General features: G+C 42.6%; 1 protein-coding gene across 2 annotated transcripts in view; it reads left to right on the forward strand.

Moving 5' to 3' along the window:
• The window catches only part of fbln1 (fibulin 1), a 48,909-nt gene extending 24,664 nt beyond the window's left edge, over nucleotides 1–24,245 (forward strand). Inside the window, exons 7-17 of one of the 2 annotated variants that reach the window (XM_046037957.1) lie at nucleotides 4,108–4,245; nucleotides 4,352–4,489; nucleotides 5,113–5,256; nucleotides 5,361–5,486; nucleotides 5,665–5,790; nucleotides 7,904–8,023; nucleotides 8,246–8,377; nucleotides 8,501–8,624; nucleotides 13,734–13,879; nucleotides 14,981–15,121; nucleotides 23,746–24,245. In XM_046037957.1, coding sequence (XP_045893913.1) covers nucleotides 4,108–4,245; nucleotides 4,352–4,489; nucleotides 5,113–5,256; nucleotides 5,361–5,486; nucleotides 5,665–5,790; nucleotides 7,904–8,023; nucleotides 8,246–8,377; nucleotides 8,501–8,624; nucleotides 13,734–13,879; nucleotides 14,981–15,121; nucleotides 23,746–23,879 — 1,469 coding nt within the window. In that variant the 3' untranslated portion in view covers nucleotides 23,880–24,245. Of the gene's footprint in view, nucleotides 1–4,107; nucleotides 4,246–4,351; nucleotides 4,490–5,112; nucleotides 5,257–5,360; nucleotides 5,487–5,664; nucleotides 5,791–7,903; nucleotides 8,024–8,245; nucleotides 8,378–8,500; nucleotides 8,625–9,232; nucleotides 11,026–13,733; nucleotides 13,880–14,980; nucleotides 15,122–23,745 lie in introns of those variants that run through there. The other variant, XM_046037958.1, reaches the window with a different exon arrangement.
• The last annotated feature ends 431 nt before the right edge of the window (nucleotides 24,246–24,676 follow it).

A 24,676-nucleotide genomic window follows, 5' to 3' on the forward strand; every position in this document is an offset into this window, starting at 1 on the left:
TCGATGTAGTTCAGTATGCGGATGCCCTGGAGCCTCAACGGAGCCAGAGCTGCATCCATGCATTTGGTGAACGTGCGGGGAGATAGTGCTAGGCCGAACGGAAGAACCCGATACTGGTAAGCCGTGCCCCCGAAGGAACTTCCTGTGAGAGGGACGGATGGAGATGTGGAAATAAGCGTCTTGCAGATCTATCGTGACAAACCAATCCTCGGATTGGATGTGACTGATGATGGCTGGGATGGTAAGCATCCTGAACCTGAATCTCCTCAGAGATTGGTTCACAGAATCCGGCAGGGTGAACCCGGAACTGCAGCCTGTAGCCATCTACTACTGTACAGAGGATCCACGGGGAAATGTTCGCGAGGCTTCGCCAAGCTTCCGCGAACTTCGCCAAGGGGACCAGCCCCTCGGGGCTGTTGGCCGGTGTCCCGCGGGAATCCCCGGTGGCGCCCTGAAGCGGAGGACCGCCAGGGAAGGCTTGCCGGTGAACCACGGTTTGTGAGCTCAGTCGTGTTCCGGCTGCCGCCCCTCGGGGCGGACAGATCGGCAAGAGCCCGCTGGCGGCTAGCGCGTCCCGAGCGCTGAAGCGGTGGGAGAAACAACGCCTGTTGCTGGAGCCACCATGAGAGAGGGGACCTCGATCGGCCTCTCTCAGGGGAGGGGGAGGAGGCGGGGGGTGGTGGTGGGTCCCCCTACTCTAGGTCTCAGGACCTCTTCCCCCAGGCCCGCCGAGACTGAATGATGGTCCTCAGATCCGTCTTCCCGGGGGGCTGTGGGCGAGAGCGCCGTCTTGCGTCCCAGGTTGGTTGAGGGGGATCCCGCGAAGCGAAGCTCTGCTTCTGGCTGTGGCAGTAGGTGCTGGATGAAGGCTGCGTCCGCCTTTCCTGAGCCGTCGCGGTTCTGGAGTCTGACCGGCGGGGGAGATATCGCTCAAATGCCTCTCCCTGAGTTTTGGCGTGCTGGAACCTGTTGACGACAGCATCCACTGCTTCGCCAAACCGGCCAGAAAGCGAGAGGGGCGCATCCAGGAGAAAAGCCCTCTCCTTCCCCTGGATGCCTGATAGGTTGAGCCACAGATGGCGCTCCGTAGCCACCAAAGCCGCCATGGATCGGCCGATGGAACGGGCCGTTTCCTTGGTCACACGGAGAGTAGAGTCCGTCGCTCTACGGAGCTCCGTCAGATCCTCCTCAGAGGGACCTCCCCCTACGTCACAGTCCCGAAGAAGATCGGCCTGGTATGCCTGCAAGACAGCCATCGTATGTAGGCTGGCATCAGCTCGACCCGCTGCCATGTAGGCCTTGCCCACCAAATCGGACGTCATCCGACACGGCTTGGTGGGGAGCGCCGGCGTCCAGAGGGATGAGGCGAGGTTGGGAGAGAGGTAGCTAGCCAGTGCCTCCTCCACTCGTGGCATCGCTCCGTAGCCGTGCTGTCTGATTCCCGTCACGTTGCCGTAGTCCAGCCGGGGGGACGTAGACAGCCGCGCAGAGAAGGGTTTATTCCATGATCTACACAACTCGTTGTGCAGATCCGGAAAAAATGGTAGGGGCCGACACGGGGGTGGCGCTCGGTGTTGCAGAAACTGTGGCCAATCAATGTGCAGCTTGGCCACGGCCCGCGTCACCACTTCCAACAACTCCTCGTATCCTGGCGAGGGCTGATGACGTTCCGTTTCCTCTATGCTAAGCACATCTAGCTCCTCAGAGCCAGATCGTGTCAGCCTTTCCGGACTCGCCCCTTGAGTGGGAGAAACCGAGAAACGGGCTCCCGATCGGGGACGAGGGGAGGAGGATTCCGCGGACGAGGACCGGAAAAAGGCCTCAGCCTTTCTGGCACCCTCGGCAATTTTGCGTTGTGATCCCCAGGATTGGAGCCGCCGTGACGCCTCAGCGACCGCGGGGCCTGTGCCACGAGGGGAGCGCATCCGACCATCCTCTAGGAAGAACCATCAGGGGCAGGGCACCCTCAGGGGCAGGGCCTCGCAATGGTCGCAGGCAGCCCCCTCGAGAGCCGCCTGAGCATGCGACATCCCCAGGCATGAGACACACATCCCATGGGTATCACCTTCTGTGATGAAACGCTCACAAGGGAAGACACACTGTCAGAATCTCTTTGACATGATCTGCTGCTTCGTCTCGATGTCAGGTAAGAAAATGGAGCTTCCAAACATAGCCAGAGTGCCTGCTGAATAGAAAGAAGCTAATGTGTCATATGTGCCGGCGTGCTTATATACGCCCTCCGGTTACGCCGTCACACACTACCGTTCTAGTAACACCAATAGGATTGGAGTAGTTTCATTCATAGTTCAGCCCTGCCACGCCCAGGGGCGTTCCCATAGTGTCGTCACCGACGCAGTTCGAGTTCCCTTGAAGGGGAACTGCGGAAGTGCAGCGCCCGGACAGTCGGAGGTGTGCACATAACAGAGACCCGTGATCTCTGTTACTGGTCTGAGAACAGTGTTGTATTCGACGCGTTTCGCCACTGCTGAATGAATGACCATGCTACTAAAATTTCACACGGTCATCAATATGACTGCGACATTGATTTTCACCGGCACACCTTGTAGCAACACTCATCGCTGTTTTGGTTCCTGTGTGCAAAGCGAGTGTGTGTGCCAGCGTAAGAGAGCGAGCGAGCAGCAGAACGGGGAGAACGTGACGGTGATAGTTAGAGGAGGAAAATATTATATATATATTTATATTTATATTATAAAATTACTAAGTAAGTTGTCGGTCAGGCAGACATGTGCAGTGTAGGTCACAGCGTTAGCTAAATTAGTAACGGAGTAATGTTAATTAGTTGCGTGTCATTACTACCTAACTTGTTGAGGAATGAGAACAGCAGGTTGAAGCTAAACTGGTGTCCTGTACACATACTGTACATCCTGATGATTAAGTTAAATTATATTTCAGTGTCCAGAGGAGTCTGACAACTGGTTGTTAAAGGAAGGACGCTGGTGACCACGGAGGAGCTGAGGCTACTAAAGTAAATAAGGGATGTAAACTAGTCCTTTTAAGCAATTGAGGAGACATTTCTTTTGAATTTTAATGTGTAAACGAAATGTTTAGTAATTATCCAGAATTTACACACCAAAAAAAATGCATCAAGATGGATCGCTGCCCTCTGAATTGTAATCGAATTGTGAGGTGCCACGAGATTCTCATTCCTACTGCCCAAACAGTATTCGCATTCAATTACTTTAAAATGTCTTTTAATAGGCTACGTTTTGTGAAGTGGTTGTCTTTAATTGTCCAAAGCATCTGTTAGGGCCTGTCCATAGGCTCGCCATTCATCTGTGACAACATCTGAGCCTCTTCTTACATGATGTTGGTCTGCAACAGGTCTTCTCTTGAGCGATCTTTCACCACCCTGACAACGAGCTTTCTGGATGTAATTATGTTGTGTTTTTGTGCTAAACTGCAAAATGTTCAAAATTCATACAGATTGTTCATAAAGTGAAGAAACATAAATAAAAGTTGTTTTCCTGCGCAAAATGTGTGTCACTTCACTTAAAGAAAACAGTTACGTGTTATAAGGTCTTATAATTAGTTCATATGGTATTATGTCCACCTGTAATATATTATGCAGGGATAGATATTTTAACACTTTACTTAAAGCAAACAAAGACATGCTATATAACTTTAAACATTACTATAAGCTATTATTCCATTTTATATCACTAATTGTAAATGGTGACTAAAGTGTATTTATAACGAGGCAGAGTCGGTGGTTATAATGTGTTATGGAACATGGTCGAAGATTCTTGCCGCACATTGATATAAACTGGTATTAATATTCGTTATAAAACATTAAATCAAAAGGTCAATACGTTATGAACTTCGCTATAGCGCCTAATGCATGTTTGTAAGTGATTATAACAACTGTTATAATGTCTTATGGACGCATTATATCATGTTATAAATATATGCATAAGTCATTATAGCGATGACCTTCATAGAAAGTGTTACCGTTTTGTTTTATAAGTCTTATAGCACAGAGAAACATTATGCTTGTGAAAGTATTTTGATGCAAAATACTGTAATACTGTGTGTCGCTATCAGAAATGTAAGCATATTAAGAGAATCTCTGCTTCCAAACTCTCTCAGATATCAACGAGTGTTTGCTGGGTGCCAGCAACTGTCGGGGAGGAGAGCGTTGTATCAACACAGTGGGCTCATTCCGTTGTCAGAGAGAGGTCAGCTGTGGGACTGGCTATGAACTCACTGACAACAACAATTGCAAAGGTAATTCAACAATTTGCCTCTGTTGCTCTGTATCTCTAACTTTTAGATATTTTAGGTATTTAGGTATTTGTTCAATGGCAATTGTCCTGTGAATCTCTTTACTCAGATATTGATGAGTGTGAGACCGGTATCCACAACTGTGGCACAGAGTTTGAGTGTCAAAACACACAGGGGTCGTTCCGTTGTGTCCCTAAGGTCAAGTGTGGTGCCGGCTTTATCCAGGATGCCCTCGGCAGCTGCATTGGTAAGCAGCGTACTACAACAGCTTTTAACAACAGGTGATTTAGGCACGGGTAGTGCTACAATTTTTCGGTTGTTCAACCAGCTTTTAGATGGTGGTATACTCATTGGTCCAAATGGCTATTTGTGGGGTTGAGAGAATGGCTCCTCATGATTTTGGTGACCCCTGACCTTTTACCTGAATGAAAGTTGCTGAGAAAATCCTAATGAAGAGCACATGCTCATCAGTATATGACATCTTAATGTTTTTGGGGGCACCCTGACCTTTGCTCTTGGACCACTGTTTGGCCCAAATATTTATTTATACACAAGGAATAACACAATGAAACGTATTTACTGAACACAATGATGCTCCCTAAAAGGATGGACCCTTTCCATTTCAGATACGTTGCGAACTTCCTAGTACCACACTCAGGCCAAAATACCATTTTCAAAATGTAATTGATAGATTAACGTGAAATGTGGTGTGCACATTGATGGTCGCACTTCTTAGATTGTAATGACTTAATGGCCTGTAGAGCCACCTTTAGGCCAAAACTTATATTACACATTTTTAATATTAAGTAATATTATATATAAAGCAATATTTTCATAATTTAACAATATCATCTGTGTCTGTGTTTTCAGATATCAATGAATGTGTTACGCAGACAAGCCCATGCCACCGAGGGCAGCTCTGTATCAACACAGTTGGCTCCTACACCTGCCAGAGGAACTCTGTTAACTGTGGTCGAGGATACCACCTCAATGAAGATGGCACACGCTGTGTTGGTACAGCTGGAATAACTCACAATTCCTGGATAATAAAGCATCTTACAAACCTACCTGAGGTATGTATCATGGTGTTCTCTGTTGTTTGCATCCCCTCTCTGCAGATATTGATGAGTGTAAGGGCCCTGAAGTCGTCTGTGCAGGTCATGGTTGTATCAACATGCTGGGCTCTTACCGCTGTGAGTGTGAGACTGGCTACAACTTCAACAGCTTCAGTCGAGTTTGTGAGGGTAAGCAGTTGGTATATCTCGCTTAATGTTCTTACGTAAGTAGCTAAATCCAAATATATCCTCTGCATGGAAATTAAACATAAATACGTGCATCTACTAATACTGGTCAAAATGTGAAGAGAGAATTTTGTCATAATTTCAGCTTCTTACTGTGGCATATTTGGACTTTGTGTTTTAGATATTAATGAATGCAGGCACTACCCTGGTCGCCTGTGTGCCCATAAGTGTGAGAACTCTTTGGGATCCTACAAGTGTAGCTGCACCACTGGCTTCAAGCTAGCCGGTGATGGCAGGAATTGTGACGGTAAGAAAAATATCTAAATCAGTAGGATTGCAACTTTTTATACAGTATGTTTTGTGAAAACTGTAGGCTATGCTGTGCAAATTCCCAGTGACAGAAACAAAAGAAACTCCTGTTCAGTTCCGAGTTGGATTACCTTTCTGCTTTGATTACAGCTGACACATCTGTTCTACTACCTGCTGTGGCATAAAAAGCTATTATTGTTTGTTGGTTAATTGAAGAAATTGTAATATATTTATAAAATACAGCATATCAGACTTTGCCAAGAATAGTGCTGCAAGGTCCCATCGTTGTCCCACTTTTCAAACCAGGCAGCATTTTACCGTCATTTGGTGACAGTGAAACTGGTAAAAACTGGTAAAAGTGACAATCAAAAATCAACTTTGGGGAAAAAAAACACCCACCAGGCACTTAAAATCATGCTTTTTTTCTGTTAGATTTCTGTTAAATTTCATTACATTACATTACATAACTGTGTGTACAGTAACAGTGTGCATGCAACTGTTTGCATACACTGTGTGCACAATTATTAGGCAAGTAAATATTCTGAATTAATAATTATTTCTATGAACATTTTCCAACTCCAAACCATATAAACTTGAAGGCTCATTGGAGTTAATCATTTTCAGGTGATGTATGTATTTGTGTAATGAGGGAGAATGTGGCGAAAGTGAATGACTTATATTAAGGTGTGCATGATTATTAGGCAGCTTCATTTCTTCAGGTAAAATAGGCCAAGCAAAAGATTTAACGGACACTGAAAATTTAAAAATTGTAAAATGCCTTTCAGATGGATGCAACACTAATAGGTCAACTTTTGAGGCGTTACTACTGGACAATCAAATATTCTGTTGCGAATAGTCAACTGGGGAGTAAAAAGCGCATGGAGTAGAAAAGGCGCAAATTACTGCAAAAGATTTAAAATAAATAGAATTAGAATTAAACGTAGAGTTAAATGTTAAGCTCCCAGGAACCAATCCTCCAGTGCCACCATATTCCACAAGTGCAACCTACCTGGAGTGTTCAGAAGTACAAGGTGCCAAGTGCTCAGAGACATGGCCAAGGTCAGGAAAGCAGAAAAAACGACCACCACTGAATAATAACTCACAGTCAGATTTTTCAAAGGTTTTATGGGACAGATTAAATGAGAGTAACTCTTGATGGACCAGATGGATTGGCCCGTAGCTGGATCACTGATGGACACGGCATCACTTCGACTTAGGCTCCAGCAAAGTGGAGGCGGGGCACTGTTATGGGCTGCTATCATTAAGAATGAGATAGTTGGACCTTTTCGTGTTGAAGATGGACTGAAACTCAGTTCCCAAAGCTACTGCCAGTGTCTGGAAGATACTTTCTTCAAGCAACTGTACAGGAAGAAGCCACACTTTTCAAGAAGGCCATGATCTTTATGCAGGACAATGATCCATCACATGCATCCAAGTACTCCACTGAAATGAGTAAATGAGTAAAATGGCCAAATAATGACCTGGCTCCTTTCCTTACTGACTTGAATCCTATTGAGGACTTGTGGGCCTTTCTAAAACGTTAGATTAACTGTCAGGGAAGACAAAACAGCATTTGGGAAGTTGTAGTTGCTGCTTCAGGGAAAGTTGATAGATCAAGAAACTGACAGACTCTATGGATGGAAGGCTCATGGCAATCATTGAAAAGAAGGGTGGCTATATTGGTTACTAAATATTTTTGAATGGCCAAAAACTTTATTCAATTGTCATTTTTTTGTTGTTATACGTACTCTAAATATTGAGAATAAAAAAGTAATTGGATAGAAATGATTTTGGTAATTTAATTGCCTAATAATTCTGCACACTTATATATTCTCCTGAACAAGACAAAACTCTCATTTCCTTAGATAAACATTCATGTTTGATTTTCAATTACATCTTCAGTTGACTGAGAGCATTGTGTTTGTTCAACAATAAAATGAATCCTGAGGAATACAATTTGCCCAATAATTGTGCATGCAGTGTACATGGACAGAGGAGGATCCACAACGGCACGTGCAAGTCTTTTATTCTTCTGACCACTGAGGTGTACTTGTTAGTTAACAAGTAGGGTCAAGTTCATAATGGTCTGTAATAAATTTTTTCCCATGTAGATTTAAATGAGTGTGACAGCAACCCATGCAGTCAAGAGTGTGCCAACGTGTATGGTTCCTACCAGTGTTACTGTCGCCGTGGCTACCAGCTCAATGACATAGATGGCATGACTTGTGAAGGTAAAATGTAACCATTTTAATAGGTGCTTGGAGGAATACATGATAATTTTGAAAAATATTTCACCTTATTCAGTAAGTTCCGTGTGCAGTCTGCTGAAGCAAACTGCATTATATATGAATCAGATGCAAATTTAGTTATCAATCAATCATAAGCTAGAGCTTTATAAGATATACATATTTCAATGTTTCACTTGTTTCCATCTGTCTCTGTCACATTTGTAGATATAGATGAGTGTGCCCTGCCCACTGGAGGTCATATTTGCTCCTATCGCTGTCACAACACCCCTGGCAGCTTCTACTGTTCCTGTCCCGTCAGTGGCTACACCTTGGCACCCAATGGGCGCAGCTGTCAAGGTAAGCTGTCCTTACTGTAATGTTACACGTTATGAGTTGCAGGCTCATGTTAATTTTGATACAAGTTATTTTTGAGAATGTTTTGAAATCACGTTTTTACACTTTTTGTCTTTGCGCTCCCAGATATTGATGAATGCGTGACGGGAACACACACATGCACAGAGAATCAGAGCTGCTTTAATGTACAGGGAGGATTCAGATGCCTGTCCTTTGAGTGTCCAAACAACTACCGGCGCGTTGGAGAGACGTGAGTTTCTTCATTGGGTCTCACACTGCTGCTGAACAGAATCACATTCATTAACAGAAAACAACTTTAAATGTGTCGTCTGTTCCCACAGCAATATGATAATTACTAGACATACATTAATAATACAACCCTGGACAGAAAACCTCAACACTCACAGAGCATCCACATTCCTCACAGTCAAGAATGGTCATATTTTAGTACAACAGTAAACTATGTCAGGTCTTTTAAACCAATCCTTATTCATATGTATGGTTCAGGCTCTGCATGTCCAGTATGCTCAATGCTGGAATGACTTCAGAAAAGATTTGGCTGTAGCATGGTCTGTTGTTTTAGAATGATCAAATGCGTATGGATATTTTCTCATTAGCTCAATTACAGGGTAGGCTGTGTATGACCACCCTGTGACGGAACTTCTTGCATGATCCTACAGAGGGCACCATGACTGGCCTGTAAAGTATATGCAGCAGACTGATGTTCCTTTCACTGCATGCCATGCACGGCAAATTAAATTTACACCTGGTCTCTCTTTCTTTTTCTCTCTGTGCCTGTTGTGTTTTGTCTTGTCCCGTCCTGCCCTGCCCCTGCCCCCCACTGTTCTCTCTTTGCAGTCGATGTGAACGCTTGCTTTGCAATGAGTCTGTCGAGTGCCTGGCCATGCCCCTGAGAATAACCTTCTACTACCTCACCTTCCCCACCAACATCCCCATCTTCACCAACATCTTCCGCATGGGCCCCACCCACACCGTGGTCGGAGATGACATCCAGATTGCTATCACCACTGGCAACGAGGGTGGTTTCTTCCAGACGGAGCGTGTGCCCACCGGCGGGGTGATGTCAGTGGCAAAGCTCATCAACAAGCCACAGGACTTTGAGCTGTCTCTGGAGCTGAGGCTGCGTCGCTATGGCACGCTCAGCATATACATGGCTAAAGTTTTGGTGTTTGTTACCCAGGAGGAGCCCAGAGTACCTTACAATCCCCTACTAGAATAAACACAAGAGTTATGTAGGGTTACACAAGTTACTACACAATGAAAGGATGTTTCATTTTAAATGCATTGTCTCATTGAGAAGACAGAAAAAGTTGATCCTCACAACGCAAAATGCATGCAAGATGCGCATATAGTATGTTCATAGCAAAGCATGGTGAAGACTACTATATGTTGTAAATTATAAATGATTGCAGATCATACTACATAGATTAGGTACATATAAATGGAATAAATTGAATATTATAAAAACAAAATTTTTCTCTATAAACAAAAATCATTAATGTTTCTTTCATTCATGGAATGATGCGATTCGAAATGTCGGTAAACTGTATTGGCTAATGGGCTGATTATCCAGGTTGGGCGCCAACCATTGTGGGACCCCTGTTCATTATTCTGTCTTCTTTAAAGAAACAAATTTATTTCATAATATGGATTTTAAAAAAGCCCATTTCAGTTGATATCTTTATTGAGTGCTGTGTATTCTTAAAGTAAAACTTTGATATTTTGGGAAATAGATGAGGAGCTTCACACCACTCTAGTACCTATATATAAGTAGAAGTATGAAGCTACCCCCAGCAGCTGATTAACTTAGCTTTGCATAAAGACTGGAAACAGAGGGAAACAGCAAGCCTGGCTCTGTCCAAAGATAACAAGATCAGTCAACATAGCACCTCTATATTTCTCTGATTAACATTTTGTATCTTGTTTGTTTTATCTGTACAAAAAAAGTGTTAAAACAGCAAGCTTGGGGGTTATGTTCCGCACTATTCATTGGCCAGGTATAGTGATGACAAGACCCCAGGAGGTGTCTTTGGGATGATATCAATCCACTCATCTAAATCTCAGCAAGAAATTTTAAACTATCCCTTTAAAATGTTTTTCAATTGATCCAACTCTGACAAACAGTGAGTCTGGGGCTTTGAGGGTCACTGGTGGTCCAGGACCATGGTGCAGCTGCCCTCTTTATCCTATCGATTATCCAGCCACGTCTCTACTACATCACTTTCTTTTGTGATAAATTAACACAAAATGACTTTGTGTGACACTAAATGCCCGTTTAAGATGACACATGCTTTTTTAAGAGTAGATATAAAAAAATACAAAATCAGAAGAAAGTACCACAGTTCTAGTAGCACTTTGAATAATCAAATTTTTAATACTAGAATTAAGGATCATTATTCAGCTTTATAAATTAGGTCCAGTTAAATGTATCTTCTTGGAGGTAAGGCATTGTGATAGCCGCTAGGTGGCGTTCTAGGTCAGTGTAAATCATAAAATAGTAGCATAGCAAGTCTGCCTACAACTGAGTGTAATTTGATAATGGTTGCATGATAAAGTCTGACATTTTACAGTATTTTATGGTTTATGTGTTGGATGAACAGTTTTCTATTAAAATTGAAATAGAAATAACACATGTTCAAGTCAAATCCAGTTCTTGATAATGGTTCATTGTGGGGTTTAATCAAATACAGCAAAGGGAGCAGCTGGAATGTGAGGCCAAATCACAGATGAAGGCATAGTTTCATATTACTATTATTCTGACAGCTTCGGTAAAGAGGAAATCCAATGATACAATCAAATCTCTACTAAAGCATAGAGTTTATTTAAAGTTAGAGGTACATTCTGTGATCTGACTGAAAAAAGGGTACATGAGGTCTTTACACATACTAGAAGACAACTGCTTTTATTAATAATGTTATTAGTTACGATTAGTTATGATTTTAAAGTTTTCCTGCATCAGTAATGTTTGTAAACACAGACACAAACCAGGCTTATTTTTAATCGGCTAAGAAACCCAGTCAAATTTCCCATCTGTAAGTCAAATCCTTCAGTTATATACTACATGTGCATTACCTCAAATTTCACTATTATCCCATAAAGAAATTCCACACCTCCAAATTTCAGTCAAAAATGAGCTGGAGTAGGCTGCATTGTTTGACTGCATTGTTACTTCCACTTCCCAAACATCAGTTACCTTGCACCGCAAATATATCTTTCTGTGGCAGTAATTTTCATGCACATCTCTTCAGCTCCCATTACATTTTAGGCTTAATGTAAAATGCACAGATTTCCACTGCATACTGCGGGTGTAAACCCCAGAGCAGACAGATAATCCAAATGAAGGCTGAGTAAGTGACACGCGATGGGATGCAGTGGCAAAGGAGAGGGAAATGTGCACCAGCAGGAGAGAGTATAAATAGTTTGACATGCTGCGAGGCTGCTGCCCGAGGGCTGTGGCTTATAATAACTGTAAATTCAGATGTCCTAGGTTCCTCCTGTCCTGAGCTGTCAGGCCAGCAAGGATGCACTTGGTCCCCAGTGGGGATATCCTTAAAATAAGAATATAGTGGCGCGCAGAAGGTTTTTTCCTCCCCTTTGACATTGAGTTATGGGGCTCTGGGCTCTGGCCGGTGGTCTGAACAATTTGTGGTACAGCAACATCACCGCGCACAGAATGAATGATGCCCTGCAGTGTTTGTGTTGGGGCGTTATCAATGTGCCGACTATAAATAATAATTACCAAAAAAATAAAAGGCCCTACGCTTGACCAGAAGACTTTCATCCAAAAAGTCTGTTTTTCTTTCTGGTCTGAAAGTATTAGGGTTTTTCTCCTGGGCTGGGCCACGTGAGGCATGGAGAGATGAAGAAGACGTGCTTTTGTGCGCACATGCACACACATATACACAAGCATGTTTGCATGCAGACTGGTACACATGCACAAATGGACCTATACACACACAAACAGGCATTTTGGGTTTGGACATACACATGCATTAACACACATGGAGTTGGAATTAGCTCCACTTGCTGCCCCTGCTTCATTATCTTCTCGTAAATTTACTCTCTACCCCAACAGAGCTTTCACCTCTTCCTCCTGAGCCCCGCTCGGATCTTTGTGCAGCTCAGGCCATGGTATTATAAACTAGGAGAACATTTTGTGGGTTTGGCCTGGGCCAAAGCAAAACTTGGACCCACCCGCTAATTGCTAATTACAAGCCCCTACCCAGTGGTGGCTTGACTTTTTGTCAGGGGCTTCTCTCCTCGCTCTCTATGGAAGGAGCCCTGCAACCCAAGCTGGGACTGGGCTTTGAGCAGCAGCCTATAGGTCTCCTGGGGAGTACCAGAGATCCACGGCCCATGACTCACAATGTGGCTATATGGCTGCCATGCACATTAACTGGACTTATACATGGCAACATGACTGTTTTCATAACCCAGTATAACCGTGTACTGACTTGTCTCCTTTGTGAAGACCAAGTTTAAATTTAACATCTTAGATGTCAAAATCAAGGCTTTTATTTTGTTGCAATAGCTCTCTCATGATCACACATTCCTCATTGTTTCAAAGACAGCCCCTTGATTTATGAGGTTGTTAATGCCTTAGAAACCTCTCTCAAAGTCTTACGAAGCAGACAGGTTGTGAATAGCGATACTTCAGGTGGCGTTAGCTTTAGGAGCCTGTGGAGGCCCTCCATTCCCTCTGACCTGTCACTTATTAGTCTGTGGAATAAACAAAGCCCTAAATAATAGGATGAGAGCTGCCCAGGGGAGAGGCTGGGGAGTTGTCTAGTCATGTTGCTCACAATTTAGGAGTCTTTTAGAACACTCCCTTGCCCCATAAATCCTCCTCAAGAGATTATCTGATGTGAAGCCGGGGATGCTCAGCAAATCCAAATATTTTCCTGAGCAGGTTGTGGATCATTCTCTGTGAGTGTAGTAATTCATTTCCCACACAGCTTGAAATAGTGCATCAGAAAAGCATCAATGGCAGCTCTAGTCTCCACAAGCTACAAAGTTTGGCTTCAGCATGAGCTTTGGCCATTGTTGGTTTATTATGCTTCCAAACCACATAGAATTTGATTGTTTTTGATGTTGACTGCTATATCCAGTATCCCCGCTGTCTTGTTCAGATATTGTTTGTATAGTGGCCATTGGAGTTGTCCCACTGAGTTCTTGATTACGCAGTGGGTTGCTCCCAAGGATGCCCTGTTATTGTGAGCTTTAAAAACCAAAGGCGGCTAACTCTGAAGTCTTTATATAGACATTACCTAAAGGTCACAGGCCATGTGTGTGTTTGTTTTCTTTTTTTGTGGGTGTGTATGTTTGTTCTCTCCTTTAGAGTGCCGAGGCTTAAACTCTCTGACACCATTCGCTGTATAAAGACCTGTCAACCCAATGATGTTGCCTGTGTCCGGGACCCCACACACTCAGTGTCCCACACATTCATCTCCTTGCCCACCTTCAGAGAGTTCACAAAGCCAGAGGGTAAGTATAAGTCTTATTTTTCTGTGAATAATGATGACAAAAATTCTGGAATAAACCAGATGGGAAAGCATGTAGCAATAGCATGAAGAAGGGGGGCATAATGCACTCATGTTTCTATAAAATAAAGTTCCCTGGGGGATAAACAAGTCTTAAAAGAATAGTTCATCATTTTGGGAAAGACGCTCATATCTGCTAAGATCGACAGAGGTGAGAGCCAGGCTTGCTGTTTCTCCCTGTTTCCAGTCGTAATGCTAAGTTAAGATAACCAACTGCAGGCTGTTGTCATCCAACTATTGGCAAGAAGGAAAATGTCAAACTATTGCTTTAACACTGTGATTAAAAAATGACTGATTGTCTCAGCCCCTAAAAAATGTATTCTACATATCCTTCTACTCTATATTTTCACTAATCCACAAAGGCCCATGTATGAGCTTCATTTATGACAGAACGTTGTGTTAAAATCTTTGGAAACAACAAATTTGAGGACAGCATGATAACTTGTGTTTTTTAGTGTCAGCATGGTCCTCTGCTTTTTTTCTCTCTTCTAGCTTTACTTTATCTCCCTAAATCTCTGAGCTCCCATCAAATGCATTTCCATGCAGTTGTCACAATCCATATGACTACCTCTGACCTCTAAATTAGCTATTCCATGATGCTCTCCATGCCGTCCAGGCTTGGCTAGCCCACACTAGAGAGTAAGTGCCATGCTGGTTGGATATGAGTAACCACGGTAATCACTTGCAGACAGTGACAGCTGACAAGCATCTATTGGCCGGCATGCAGTGCATATTTCAGACACACTCATGCTCAACGTCACGGCGAGTTAAGCTCTTGTCATTTCTCATAAGCTCTGAGTTGGGGTGTAAAGGACTCGAGGCCCTTCAGTTGAACAACAGTATTGAAAAGCTTCAACCTTCCTGTGACCCTCTCCGTGTACAATAAACACAGACCTTTCAATCTACCATTTTATTGTCTTTCTCTTGGAAACAAGAAAAGAAACGAAGAGCAAAAGTTGGTACAGGCTTGGCGGTGCAATCCCAGTGTCATTATGAGGATTTAGGCTCCAAAAGCTTTTTGTGTCTAATTGTTATCTCCCAACAGAGATTGTTTTCCTGAGAACCACGGTGCCAGCTTACGGGTCCTATCACTTAGGCAGTTACGACGTCAAATTTGACATCCTGGAGGGCAACGTGGAGAACGCATTCGACATTATCAAGCGGGTAGAGAATGGAATGTATGTGGGTGAGTACAGGAATTTTAATTTGCTTTGTGTGTTGTGATGTCTGGATGAACCAACCTAATGCAAACATTTGACAATAGCAGCTTCAACACGCAGCCTGTACCACCCAACAGCTCCAGCCTAGGAGAAATTGCATTTTTGTTTTGAAAAAGGTGGCAGTTAATTTTACATTTTGAAATATATGCAGTATGTGTGTGTTTTTTTGTTTTTTACAAATCAGACTTGCATGTGCACATTGAGAAGGGACACAAAGCGCAAAAATCTCCCATAAGGAATGTCTGGACACCCTGACATAAGTACATCTGACAAGGCCCGTTATGGTCTTTGCAGTGCGGTGGCATCATGTAGCTGTCATCATCTTCATGGGGGCGCTTGCTGTCTGGGTCTTTGGAGAGTTGTCCTCTGAGTGGCTCTTTGAGACAGACAAAGACTTGTTTCTGTCTCACCAAATATTTGGCATCAATTTAAACAGTCTTGCGGTAAAACAAAGTACCATTTAATTCACTTATCTATGGCTAAGCTTATCCCACAGAGATCATTACTTTTCACAATAAGTTATGGCAGTCTAAATGTACAGGAATAGAGTGTACAAATCTACATGTGTGTATTCACATGCACGTATGCATGAGTGATTGCAGTTGACAAGCAGTTCATCATAACTACCTGCTCAGCGACCACCAGCATGCAAAAAAATGCTCTGCATTAGTTCAAGTAGGAGCACCATCTCCAGTGGTGTGTAACAACAACATATGTTTGGGTAGAAGCCATTCCCATCCTTTAGACTGGTGGTGACCCAAGGCTGATGCACGCCTGTGGGAGAGCTGAACTGAGCCTTGGCCTTCGGTGGATGAGGGTGTTGTGAGCCCAAGAATGACACATTATTGGGCCTTCTAGGTGTTTTTGTTTTGGTTTTGTGCTGAGATGCAGGCGGTGTAGTAGTGGAAGGACAGCGTCTTTTTCTTCTCTCACTGATGGATGAAGGGATGGCTTGTCAGTGTGCACATCTGTCTTTACCGAATGAAAGGGAGGAGAGAGTGTGTGACTGTCACTGGTTAAGGGCTGGATTGTGGCCGCACGCAAGTGTTCCTCTCTTGTACACTAGTGTAGAAACAGATGTGTGCTTATCAAACGTAACCAAATTCACAAATACATGAGAGAAAAATGTTTATAACCAGCAATAATTCACATACTTCACTGTTAAAGCAGTTAGAATTATTCTGCACTGGCTTCTAATGGTATGTTTTTGTTGGAAGGTACAACGGTGTAATTCTGCATGAGCGATAAGCCTTATTTTGTAATATATTGTCTACTGTGTGTGTCTGTGTGCGTGTGTGTAAAGAGGATTTAGGAGAAATTCCCTGTTTATAGTGGTGCTCATTTGCAGGGGCAAGTATGTATGTGTGTGTGTGCAAGGGAGGGAGAAAGAATAAAATTGCAGAGAGAGAAACACAATGTGAGAGAATGTGATTCAATGAAAGAGGAAAGAGAGAGAGAAAATATGTGCAGAAGTAATCCTGGGCGCTTTGCTTCATGTGGTTAAATGTATTGTTCCATTTCCCCACGCTAGGCCTCAGTGTCTCGCCGAGCATTAGAGCACTTAAACTGACGACCACATGAAAGGCATGTTTGTGAGGAGCCACTTCTCTCCCAAACCCATTGGATGCTTATTGGATGCAGCTCTTGCATGTTAGCACCAGTTGCCCATCACATATCCAAATTGAGGCCCTGTGCACTGGAGCCTTTGGTCACTGACTGCTCGCTGTGAAGTGTGGCGTCCACGGTGCAATGAAGGCCCTCTCGGTTTTATTTAGTGGGTTGTGCTGCTGGTGCTTTGGCCCACAGATGCTGCTCTTGCGTAACCATTGTATGAGGCTCGCTGACGTGTCACTTAAGGAAGCTTAGTTTCCAGTATCTCTAGTGTCTCAGTGGTATTACAGCTTGGTGGGATGTGAAGAGTAGCAGACATTGAGGCTCCACTAATGAACAAGTGCGTGAACTCAAACTAACTTTGGTCATTATTTTTGGCCGCTGTTTGTGTTTTTGAAAAGGACAAAAGAGGCAATTAGGACTCCTCAGAATCCGTTGCATATTTGAAAAATTCATTCTTAAAAGGCTTGATTGGCTTGATTGTGGTTTGATTTAAAACCACACACACACACACACACACACACACACACACACACACACACACCTATATACTACTACACTAAATAGTGTTAGATTTGAACCATTCTTTCCTAGTTCTTCGTCATCCATCAGTGGCTTTCCCAGCACTGTCATATCTGGAAGACAACACTGACAGCCTTAGGCATCTGTGCAAACACAACCGGCCTTCAGCACTTGGAAAACATGATCAGAATGAATCAAACACTTACAGATTCCGATGACGACCACAGTAGCACAGCAGCGACCACACAAAGTCCCAGCAGGTAAGTAGAAACACAACAGATCCACCCAAGTGATATACATCATCTGCACAGCAAAGACAACATTTGTGACACATCATACACATATTTGGAAACACAAACAGTGAAGGAATGCATTACTCATTCTAACACTGTCATCCACATTTTATTAGGGACAGGCTGTTTGAATAGGGTTGATAGTGGGATGATTGATTTTGGCGGTCAGCAGGTGGATGTATGAGTCCTCCCTTTGAAAATACTGAACAACACTGTGGTCTCTGCTGGAAGCTTGAGCTCAGTCTGGGTCTCTCACCTCTGACAACATGCTGGTGGTTTGATTATCTTTCAGTGACATACATCATTGTGGGGATCAATATTGTCTTTGATCTCTCCCACTGAGGGTTCCACAGGCTAGTGTAGCTTTTTTGCTTCCATGTATTGTGGTTGGTTTGCTGAGCATGCTTGCATTTTTTGAGCTTTGCTTAATCAGTTACATGCTTTATGTGGTGAAAAGATGTGACAGCCCACCAATCCAACTTATTCCTGTTCAACATGCAAAGTATGAAGTTAACAAAAGCAACAACAAATCAGTAAATATATGTCTAGACAATGTGTGACTTTTACTTAAGTCAGCCAGCTGGCTGACAAGTACCATCGTGTGAATTGAACATATAATACAATCAGTAACCAACTGTGGAATCAAACAGTCAGCACATGTTTAGTCATCCCTTGAATGTGTCCAAATGACTCCTCTATATGAGTAATTATTTGTCATGGAAGGATTTTATCACTGCTGTCTGATTCCTTTTAGCATGAAAACTGATTTTTTAAATGTAGGATTTAGGTTTATGTTACTGGACAGCAACAGACAATACAGTATCGTCTCTTCATGACTCATACCCACCCTCTCGAGAAACTGTAAGTCTAAGATGCCACAGCTAAATTCCGTTCATTTTTGAAATGCAGGTGGAAATATGCCTGTGTGGTTTATATCCTGTGCAGAGAATAAATACCTTTTGCATTGCCACTGGCACAGGGCTGGCAGCCAGTGAGGCAGACAGTAAGATGAATTGAAGAGGATGTGGACAGTTTGCAACTATGCAGGTAGTCATGGTCGTCAGTGCAGCCGTCCACAGTGGCTGGTGGAATGTGAGCCTACTGTGTGAGACATGACTACTTGGAGCTTGTGGCTCTGGCTTGTGGCTGTGCTGGTAAGGAGTTGAGGACAGCCGTGGAGATAAGCAGGCAACTAGCTCCTCAAGTTTGACTGTCATTTGAATGAATCATGACATGTCAGCAGCAGGGCCCACCAGAGTGCGCCAAACCCATAAGGAATCTTTTTCTCCCCCACAAGAGATTAGTACAGCTAATCAAAACAGGTTCTTCTCCACCCAACAACCGCTCAGCCAAACACACAACGCTCCCCTCGGTGGTCCTCAACCAACAATGTACTGATGAAGAGATACTGATGTAGATATGTCACACTCCCAGAGACACTGTAAAAAAAACACTGTTATGTACATGTACACATATAGTACATATTACTTGCAATAAAACTGTCTATAGTAATAATCAGATACACTTATCTCTCTCGGTTTGGCGATCTATTTAATTTATACTTGTCATTACTCTTCGCTGTCTGGCACTGTGATTTTAAGAAAATGTAACTCTGTTTACGTAATTGCTCAAGTCACAAAATGATCCATTTTGTTCTGATCCATGTTAATGTAGTAACATTCCAAAGTAGATAGCAAAGGACTTAAACAGATTATCAAGATGCTGTATACTTTTTTCTCCTGATTTAAAATGCAAACAAAGCAGGTTTTCAACTCATATCCATACGGTTTAGTCTACATTGTCAAGTCTATTTTCTACTCCTTAGTTATGGGTCTTAGCTTTGAAAGGTCACTTGCAATATAGTGCTAAGGTTGTGGTAAAGATAATGGTGCATGTTATGTCATCTCAGCTGCTCTGGCCCACAAATGCTAAAACAGAAAGTCCAAGAAAAGAACCAACCATTTCCCTATGGCTACTTTTCAATGATGTCACTACAGTGAGTGACACTGTCCAACAATGACCCATGGGCCATTTGAGAGATCTGTAACTATGACTTGCTGTTAATTGACCTTAAAATATCAAGCCACATATGCTGGCCTTTCAGAACCAGAACAGGAGTGGGAAGGGCACCCACACCCTCTTTGCAGTGGTCAGAGTTGTGTTTGGACAGCCTGACTGGTCATCTTTGTACCAGTGACCAGTGAAAAGGCTGTAAAGATCTGGCCCCTGAGGGGCCTGTACCCTCAATCTTCATACATTGGGTTATGTTACCAATTTAACTGGATTATATTTGAGCCATGCTGATGGGTTATCAAAGCTGAAATTGGTTGCTTTGCTAATGGGGTAACAAGGGAGCTAGTTAGCAATTTCTTTGGCATGTCTCCTAGCTTTTATGGACTTACGGAGAAAATGTTTCAGGCAGTACAAAAGAACCCTTGAACAAGAAACCACTCTTTGCTGTCTTTATGTTTATGCCAATAGAGCTCAGCTGTACATCAGTGACATGAATACAAAACATACAACAGTTATAGCCACAATAATGATGAAGAATGCCCTCCAGTACCCTCTTTGCATACTGGAACTTTGTACACCACCTGGATACTGTCCAGCGATTTCACTGTAGTGAGCATGCATAGTGCCACAACCAGTGTGTCATTATACAATACTGTGGTGAGGCCAATGCATATTTTTCATTTGTCTCTGGTGTTAAACCCGTTCATTTTGGATTTTGTCACACACTTCCTCACTGAGTTGTAGAAACCAGAAAACCCTGAAATTGTACTGTTTACATGTAACCCTTCAATATTGCAGCCGTCATGACCATGAAGGATGACAAATGCCTTCTGGCATTTGCTGTCTCTGCTACTAGCATGCATTTATTTAAGGCTGTTTTATACTTAAGGGGCTACTTTATGGTGTGGCTGAATGTTTTGGAGAATGAACAGATTGTACAGCTGTTTGTTTGATGGTGGCTGTTCAAGCCAGCACAGTCACCTTTGCACCCTGTGGCAGATCCCTCAGTGAGATGGAAAGACACCACAGACCTTTCCAGCACTACAACTTGATCTCCTGCTTGGGTACTTCAGGCCTCAGATGACTTGACCTTGCAACCCAGTCACAAGGCAAATTGTCAGCTGTAGGGTTTAGAAAACCTCCCCTTGTTTATTTATATGAATCTCAGGTTGTATGGTAGCCAATCAATGTCAACCTGTTTTGTAGCTGTTGGCTTTTTGCCTTACAGCCTGGATGAAATGTTAAAGATGAGTATGCGGTTGTGGTTTCACCTCAAGTTCACTGTGAGTATGTTGAGACCCAGCTGTTAGCTGATGCTTTCCCCTCATTGAGGATACCACTGTACTTTTGATGGGAAGCTTACAGAAACACAGAGTCATCATGGTCACATACTCTGACTTTAATATCAAGCTCTTTTGTGCAGAATTGGGCACATGAGTCACATAATTACCTTTTACTTCATACAAACCACTACAAACCACTATGGTAACTGTAATACATGTTACAGTTTACGATACACTCCTTGGTCTGTTATCACGCCCAATAGTGTCACAGATTCCAAAATTTGAGGTAAAGAAAACTGAAGTGTGTTTTGTATTACATTTTCAAATCATTAACAGTGAACTGAACAATTGAATTTGGTGATTTGGAAAATCCATTGAACACTATAACATATTTTTGTTCCTAAAAGCACAGTTGTGCCATCTGCATGTGCTAATTAGACCACAAACAAATTTACAAAACACTAATGGTGGGCCTCAGACACATTCCACATATTGCACTATTTAAATGTTCTTAATAAATTTTCGTTTTGGACGTGATATGTCTGTGTTTTCCCTTTTTATTCATGCGGTAAAATTGTTTAGCTTTTTTATGTAGAAACAATATTAAGGATTTTCAGTCGAAAACTTACCCTCAATTGACCCTGATTATACTGTGTTTAGTTCTCGTTAGCTATAGGCCACACTTTCTGCAATTAAAAAAAACCTTAATGTGGACTGAAACCCATCTGTCTTTGCAGTGGTCCGTATTGAGCTCATAATGATATCTTACTCATCTTCATTGTGTGCTTGCTCAACACAGCACTAAAGCTTTTGAAGTGATTTTGTTTGATTTAAATACACGGACACGAACCTTCTGAACTCACTTTGAGTTTGCGTCGGTCAACTCAGAGTTGTGTGCCATCTCAGTTGGCTTGCGCCTGAAAACAATTTTCAGACTCAAAATTCAATCTCTTTTTCCATGTCAGTTATTCTCTTAATGTTGCGGCTGTTGTTAGGTTTAAGTAAAGGTTAGCTCTTTCTGATGGCGCTGACGCTTTGGAAACAATAAAATCTCAGTCCTGCTCCCCTCCGTCTAGTGTCACTATGCAACAGAGTCCCAAAACACCAAAACAAGGGGCAACCCTGGTAGAAGTGGGCCCCATCCACACTCCTTGAAGTGCTTATCGCTGGAATCTGCTGGAATCTCTTGTGTGCCCACAGATTCGACTTCAGGAGGGACGAAAAGTGACAGAGAGACAGAAACAGCAGTTCAAGCTCCTATTGCTTGCCCCTCCCAGAGTTAAAGATGGATTCCTGGAGGAATGCCTGCATGGCTGTATCGCGTGACTGCGACTGCTCCCCTCCATCAAACACATGGGACTCATTTACCCTTGTGGGCCACAATGATGGTGCCACAAACACCAGGCCCCCTCAGGAAGGGAATAGAAGGGAGGAAGAGAAGGAGGAGAATGAGTGGGTGGGGGGATCATACAATGCCAGTGTCCCAAAGGACGGCGCACATGGTGCATAATGGTCTCATCATTTGTCCTGTGGTGAACAATGACCAAATAGTTTTTACTGCACTATTACAAGTACCACAGAAAGAGGCCTCATAATTCAGACCGATTGAGGCAGTGATCTATTGTCATTTTGATCCATGTTGAGTTAAACTCTTGAGTCATCACGATCAAAGCTAGAACACTTTAGTAACTCAGTTATGGATAAGTGATTTAAGGATTAAATGAGAATAAAACGACAGAGGAGGGTTGAAGGTGTGATAGGAGTACAGCGTGGTGATTGTGCTGTCTGACTGCACTCTGGCGATGGCTGTTCAAACAGGCCAGAGCTGAAATGTCACCAGCCCTCTGCAGAGAAAAGGCCTGCTGACAGCCTGTATAAACATTGGCATTTTTTCCCCCCTGTAATCGCATGTTCACTTAAAAAGAGCACCCAATGAATTCCATTGGCATTTAGTAATGCTCTGTTGCAGTACGTTTATTCTCCCATCTGTTTTACCATGATAGAGGGTGTCTCTTGTCCATGGAGAGGGTGGAAGTGAGAGGGAAGAAAACAACACCACACTTTATGTGAATACCCATCCAAATACACAAGCAGATATGATATTACATTTAAAGACAGGAAGCTTTGCAGTGATGTCGGCAAGTGACAGACAGGGAGGCCACCTAGTTTAATCTTAGGTAACCTTTGAATCCCTGCCCCATGGGGAATAGAACTTTATAAATAATTTGCTAAAATCATTGCTTAATAATAGAGCAGTTAGAGTTGGGGTCAGTATTCACTGGAACAATTTTCTGCCAAAGAATTTGTCTCTATGAAACCTGCTGACAAAATTTGTCTGTGGATTATCCTTACCATAACATCTTGTTTACAAGAGCAAAATAAGCACATCAACAACAGGGAGTCATTAACTCAATTTCACTTTACAACCTGTTGTAATGTGAAATGCGTCCCGTTTAGACAGCATGTGACATTGTTTTTGAACAGATACTTTACTGCTGACTGAAAACAGGTAATTTTTTTAATGCATTGAGCATCACAAACAGAAATTCCATTGTCCTCAATTGTATTAGGGTGGCAGCAGAAGTTAAAGCCAAAACTGCTACATTGCTAGATACCACTAGGAGTAATTGAGAAAAAGGCGTAATAGTGGCTAACTGCTGCTCTATCAGGGAATCAAGCAGTACGCTTACGAAGAAACAAAAAATTGTCAAATTTATTTTGTTGTCTGTGAAACTAACCAAAGATTGACAACCAAACATGTCACTGATGTTGTCATGTTGTCATGTTGTTTCACTGCTTTTTGTTTCATTCTCCTGTCTATATTTACTAGTTATTGTCACTGATAGTGTTTTTCATTGTCACTTTTAGGTGTTGTTCGCCAGGTAAAGTCTCTGATTGGTCCATTGACTACAGTATTGAAACTGTCCATGGGAAATATGACTGGCGACTCCGGCCAGAACATCATCAACGTTCATGTCTTCGTCTCCGAGTTCTGGTTCTGAGAGGTGTATGCCAAATTTTTACCACATTGAAACATCCATTGTCAACACTGTCCACATTGGTTTTGTTAAATCAATGCATAGATCAGTGTCAAAGTTGTATTGTTATGTTTGATTACTTTTGACAGTTTCTGAGATGAAAGGCTACTAGCTGCTTTTGATGAGAGCACTATACTTTGTTTTGATGATAAGCTTGTTTTTAAATTGGAAGTGCATGCATTTGGAAAGGTCATTAAAAGATATGATTCATTCAACAATATTCTTTTCATGACATTATAAGCCTTTGTTTTTGTACCATTCACTTTTCCTTTCTTACTGTGTGCATTGGATGAGGTATTTTTTTCTATGGAATAAACAATATTTTAGTTACAGTTTTTGTATTTTCTCCCAGTAACATGTTGAATTTAATTTTTATTGCAGAATTTACAAGAGTGGGTTTGGTGAGTTAATAAAAAAAGAGAAAAATATCTCTATGTACATGTTTTCAAAGCCATAAAAAAGATATGGCTGCATATATACTGTTATATCATATAATGAGTGTGCTCAGCAGCCAGTGGGTCATTTTTTGCCAGCTTCAGTTTCAATTTCACTTTCATAATGGTAACAGGAAAAGGAACATTGCCAGCTAACTGGGCAAAATCTGCTTCTACTAGCACTAGCTGGTTGCCATAGAGTGGGTAACATTAGCTATTCCCTCACCAAGACAGCAATCCAGTTTTTCAAAGGTTTTACAAAGTAAGTCCTAATGTCTGTATATACGTATTCATCTGGTCTATATAGCCTTTTTGATACGTACAAAT

The sequence above is a fragment of the Micropterus dolomieu genome, linkage group LG22, assembly GCF_021292245.1.
Source record: "Micropterus dolomieu isolate WLL.071019.BEF.003 ecotype Adirondacks linkage group LG22, ASM2129224v1, whole genome shotgun sequence".
In the NCBI taxonomy this organism is placed as follows: domain Eukaryota; kingdom Metazoa; phylum Chordata; class Actinopteri; order Centrarchiformes; family Centrarchidae; genus Micropterus; species Micropterus dolomieu.